The sequence below is a fragment of the Octodon degus genome, unplaced genomic scaffold (assembly GCF_000260255.1).
Source record: "Octodon degus isolate 3935 unplaced genomic scaffold, OctDeg1.0 scaffold00121, whole genome shotgun sequence".
Taxonomy (NCBI): domain Eukaryota; kingdom Metazoa; phylum Chordata; class Mammalia; order Rodentia; family Octodontidae; genus Octodon; species Octodon degus.
The window spans coordinates 1,179,390-1,184,486 of NW_004524697.1; the positions used below are offsets into that span (position 1 = coordinate 1,179,390).

Consider the following 5,097-nt stretch of genomic DNA (forward strand, 5'->3'; position numbering starts at 1 on the left):
TGGCATGTGGTGCTGGGGGATTGAACTGCGGTCCCTGTGCTTTGCCAAGCTTGTTCCAAGTAGGTGCTTTAGACCACTGAGCCATCTCTCCAGCCCCTTAAATTCTTTTCTTCTTCCAGAATTTAGATTATTTAGATTCCATCAGGCTATTCTAGATCTACAAATCTGTCACATTGTTTTTTCTTATATTTAAAAATCATCTTTGCAGAGCTAACCTCAAATGTCATCTTTTATTTTAAGCTTTTACTTATTTGTTTGGCGCAGGGTCTCACTACACAGCTCAGACTCATAGTGATCCTCCTGTCGCAGCCTCCCCAGTGCTGGGATTACAGGGGTGCATCACCGTACCTGGTGTCAGTGGCCAGGTGTGATACTATGGGTCCAGGTTTCTGAGGCCTGTACGCTGCGGCACCAGGGAAGGAACCCAGGTCCTCATGCTTGCCCGGCAGGCGCTTAGACCACCAAGCTATCTCCTCAGCCCAGTCTGTCATCTTTTGAATACACTTTCTCTTTAGCTACTATCACCTCAACCCTTGAATTCTTCCTCTTTCAGAGCTGTATTGTGTCTCGTCTTCATAACACCACATTGAGCTTCTTCTCTAGTTCATTTCTGCATTTTAAAATTTTGAGATAAGTTCTCACAAAGTCTTCAATTGCCCAGGCTGGGTTTAAACTTGGAATCCTCTCGTCTCCTAGAGTGGTAAGATTACAGGTGTTCATGACGATGTCTGGCTACTAGTCTTGATTTTTGAAATTGCTGATGGCAAAAGTTTCTCCTCTGTTGCAAAATTAATAGCGATAATTATAGTTATAATGTTATTGATCAAAGATTTGTTTAGGCCTCACAAAGCATAAGGGAAGAGAAGGATTACCTTAGGTATCTCTTCAGACTTCAGTGAGGAATGAGCTGCAGAAGAGGAAACCACCCTGGCAGCAAAGAAAAATTGCCCAAGTTCTGCGCCGTATAGGCTCAGTTACTTCTAAACATATTTATGGTACAACCATATTTTCACAAATCACAATTCCAGAGTTTTACTTAGATATAAAAATAGATAAAAGTAACTTATAAAAGTAGTCAGAGTAAGGTCTTCCTTTTAGAATCAAGTCTAGGAAAGACAGTAGAGAGTTTTAGGCTACTAGTTCTTTCTGTCTGTCTGTCTCGATATATATTTCTCTATCTATAATATATATATTTGCATATATATACGCATTCTAAAAAATTACCAGATTAAATTAATGATTTGGTCACCTTTCTATATAGTATTGAATAAAATGCATCTAAATCTAATAGAACATAGAATAGTGCCTTTAAAATAACTTTTACACTAACTTCTATGCACCAAAGATTGTGAACAATGTGGAAAGTTATTTACCTATTTATGTTAAGAATATGAGAAAACCAAATGTTTGATTTGATTAGTTTTTAAATTATGGTCTACGGGCTAGAGAGATAGCTCAGCAGCCTGAGTGCCTGCCTGGCAAGCACAAGGACCCGGGTTCCATCCCTGGTACTGCATGCTGTGCGGGTCTGGGGACCCTGGATGTGCCATGCCGGCCTTTGAAAGGGTATGGTGGTGCATGCCTGTAAGCCCAGTGCTGGGAAGACTGAGACAGGAGGATCACTAGGAGTCCAAGCTGTATAGCAAGACCCTGTACCAAATAAATAAATAAATAAATAAATAAATAAATAAATAAATATCTTATTTTGACAATATCTAGTCTAACTTTTCAAGAAATAATTTTGTGTTTATAGGCTGGTTTGATGTCAAACCAAACGTGGCAGAAATTACTCTTGATCATCTTCCTCCCCGGGGCTCTGGGTGTAGATGTCCAAAAGTTTTAAAGGAGACAGCTGCAACTTCATGTAAGTTTTTGTTCTAACATTTTTGTCTGGTAAAATCAATGTTTTGTTTTATGTTAGTCACTCGAAGTTTTTACATAGTTAAAATGTTGGCTGTGGGCTAATATTCATTCTAAAAATATATATTCAATTGGTATACTTCTCTCCTTTTTGATAGGTCCAGTGGGGCAGGTGTGTATCTAAGTCACAGCCTAGCTACTACTAGGCCCTTTTGCCTTTTGATTTTGGTTTTCTCATTTGCATTTTTCCTCTTATGGCTTGTTGGATCTGACTGTGGATGGGACATGGCTTTGAGGCTTTCAAGGAAAGGACAGGAAAAGGTGGAAAGAAATGACAATGAGTCACAGTATGGATTCCTTGCTGTGTAAAACATAAATGAGTCATACAAAAAGGCCTACTGGGGGGCCAGGGAGGTGGCTCAGTAGAATAAGCACTTCCCTGGCAAGCGCAAGGGCCTGAGTTCAATCCCAGGTTCCACAAAAAGAAAAAAGGCCTACTGCTGCTATGTGAACTGCTAACGAATATTCCTCATTTCTGTTCTCTCTTAGGAAAGTTTTCAAAGCTCATGTGAATACTATATTTAGAAATACTACTGTATTATTCAGATAAAAATTTCAAATAGAATGGATTTTTGCTTTTCATTTTTTTAAGACAGTCTCACTATGTAGTTCAGGCCAGTCTTGATGTGTAACCCAATAGAAGCCACAGATGGTCCTCTTGCAAGTCTTCGCGCTACCAAATAGAGTGGCTAAAGTGAACTGAAATAAAGCTCATCAGTTTTGCTTTTACAATGTTATCCAGCAAGTTCCTTGGCTTGTGTACCTAATCTGGTATCTAGAGATATTATAGGCCAAAGGAAGATGCATTTCTTAGTTGTCTCTCAGATTAGAACTGAGTGACCTAGTAGTGTCTGAGTGGTTATCCTGGATAACCAGAGTTCCATAAACTGTTATGAATCACATGTGCTGGCCAAATCGGAGTTCAGAATCGTGCCCCTGTTGCCTCAGCTGCTTTCTGAAGCAATGTCTAAAAATAGTTGAGTCTTATTTAGTATCACTTGCACCAAAATAGGCCCTGGATATTTCTGGGCACTCTCGATGACTTTTAGAGGTGGATGACATTCAGGTTGTTTTTATCCAGGACTACTATACTGCGTGACTTGAATAATTCCTCTTTACAGGCATTTTGATAAACCTGTGCTCAACCTGTTGGCAATCATTCTACATATATTTATATTATTACATATTATATATTACTACATAAATATTTAATGATATTAATTTATTATAAATTTATTATTTGTTTAAATATTCCAGCAAAGACTGGTAGTGGTGTTAAAGCACATAAAGAAATTCATGTGAAGCATGCTGAAAAATGATCTTATGAATCTGTTCTGAAGCCGATCAGAAACATGGAAAAGAAACCTGGATTGGTACTGTCATATGGCTCTGAAGAAGTGATGTCACACTCTCTTGCCACCCTGTAGGGATATAATCACCTACTCTTGCACACATTTCAGTAATAAATAATTTATTGTGTTTTCTCATCCATGGTTGGGATGGCGGTGGCTTCTTTTCAGCTCAGTAGCTATTTATTAATTACCTGTGCTTGGTACTGTTGAAGATACAAAATCAAATAAAGTGAGGCAAACTAATTTTAGAGACTGTTAAACACAATTCGCCACAGTGAGTAAAATTTCTTTTCCATAAATTTTGTAGGAATAGGAGTGTTGCATATAACATATTTGCTTCATAAAATTCCTTAATAAAACTGTATTCTAAGTGATTTTTAGTATACACTGGCCCACAGAAACTCTTGCCATTTCTATGAATAGCTTTATTTAAACCATTTTCAAAGAATAAGTTCCTGCTGTTGATAATAAGTTGTGGGAAAGGAAAATCATGTTCTTCTTGCAACCTGGTTCTGATGTCTAGTCTTTCTTTTAGTACAAATAAAAAAGTATGATTGGTTGCTGCCATGTCCCATATTTTCACTGAAGCAAAATAAAAACAGGTTGATATCCTGCAATGCTAATTATCTTCATATATTCTTGGTAATTTTACATCACATAAGCAAAATATTCAAGTGTAATTATTCATGTTTTAATGCTATTTCACTAACAGTCTCCTTTGACTTGCAAGACAGATATTACCAATAGTGCAGCACACAGTTACAATGGCATGCCAACTTACCAGTTTTTCTGCTTGCATGAAGGTTAAAATGTTTTGTTAATGTTTTTTCCCTTCAGAGACTTTCTTGCTAAGTTTCATATTTTGAATATATTATATTTAAGAAAAGAACTTAAAGAGAGTTTGGATGACACAGGTACTTTCTTCAGCATGTGCTCAAAATCCTAGTTTTTCTAAGTTAAGAGATCTAATTCAAATATATCTTAACCAGATATAGCAATTGACCTTGCACTATGATGGGACAATCATTGTAAGAGTAATATTTTGAACCAATAAAATATAATTCCTTAAAAAAAGGTTCTAAGAACAGTCTTTGCTAGTCTTGGAAAAGGTTCATAGAAAAGGATTGGCTTGGGGGAACAGTCAAATAATAATATATATTCTTTTCCTCTTGATCTTGTCTTCAGTCTCCTAAGAAGTCAATTAATCATGGCTTCATTGTGGTAAGCTCCCAAGATTCTGGTGCAACATATGGAGATTGTGGAAAATAGAAAATAGTCTGCATTCTGATTACACATATGAAGGAAGCACGTACAGTCCAAGTAGGTAACCTCAGAACGTCCTGATGAGTTGTATTAAAAGGAGCCAACACCACAGGCATGACTGAGGAAGAGGATTTACTTCATGAAGGATCCTTGATAGAAAAAAGCAATAAACATTTCCAGGAGCTACAGTAGCCCCAGTAGTGGCAGCACTTTCCCAGTGTGCAGATAATGCCCCATGGAAGTTACTGTGATAGGCTGTTCATGTTAGGGAGTAAGCACAGCACTCTCCCCCTTTACACCACTTTTGGAGTATGCGGCAGTTAGTGCTTTTTACAGATTGAGATCAGTTTCTTGAACAATTCAGTAAAGTGATTTTCCTTGCCTTCAGAATAGGCTAACAAGTCAGAGAGCCCTTTCTCTCTGGGATGGCTGGCTCAGCACTTACTGAGAAACAGTGTTCTCAGCGGTGATTTCAGGGATGAGACTTCTGCTCGCCTTAGGAGGTTTAAGAAATGGTAGTAGCACTTAATAAAATTCATGGGCTTTCAAATATATAATGCAT

General features: G+C 37.6%; 1 protein-coding gene across 1 annotated transcript in view; it reads left to right on the forward strand.

Moving 5' to 3' along the window:
- Positions 1 to 3,364, forward strand: part of Spata4 (spermatogenesis associated 4) — an 8,382-nt gene extending 5,018 nt beyond the window's left edge. Inside the window, exons 5-6 of the mRNA XM_004640247.2 lie at positions 1,754 to 1,864; positions 3,178 to 3,364. Of these exons, the coding sequence (XP_004640304.1) occupies positions 1,754 to 1,864; positions 3,178 to 3,239 (173 nt within the window). The 3' untranslated portion in view covers positions 3,240 to 3,364. The remainder of the gene's footprint in view (positions 1 to 1,753; positions 1,865 to 3,177) is intronic.
- The last annotated feature ends 1,733 nt before the right edge of the window (positions 3,365 to 5,097 follow it).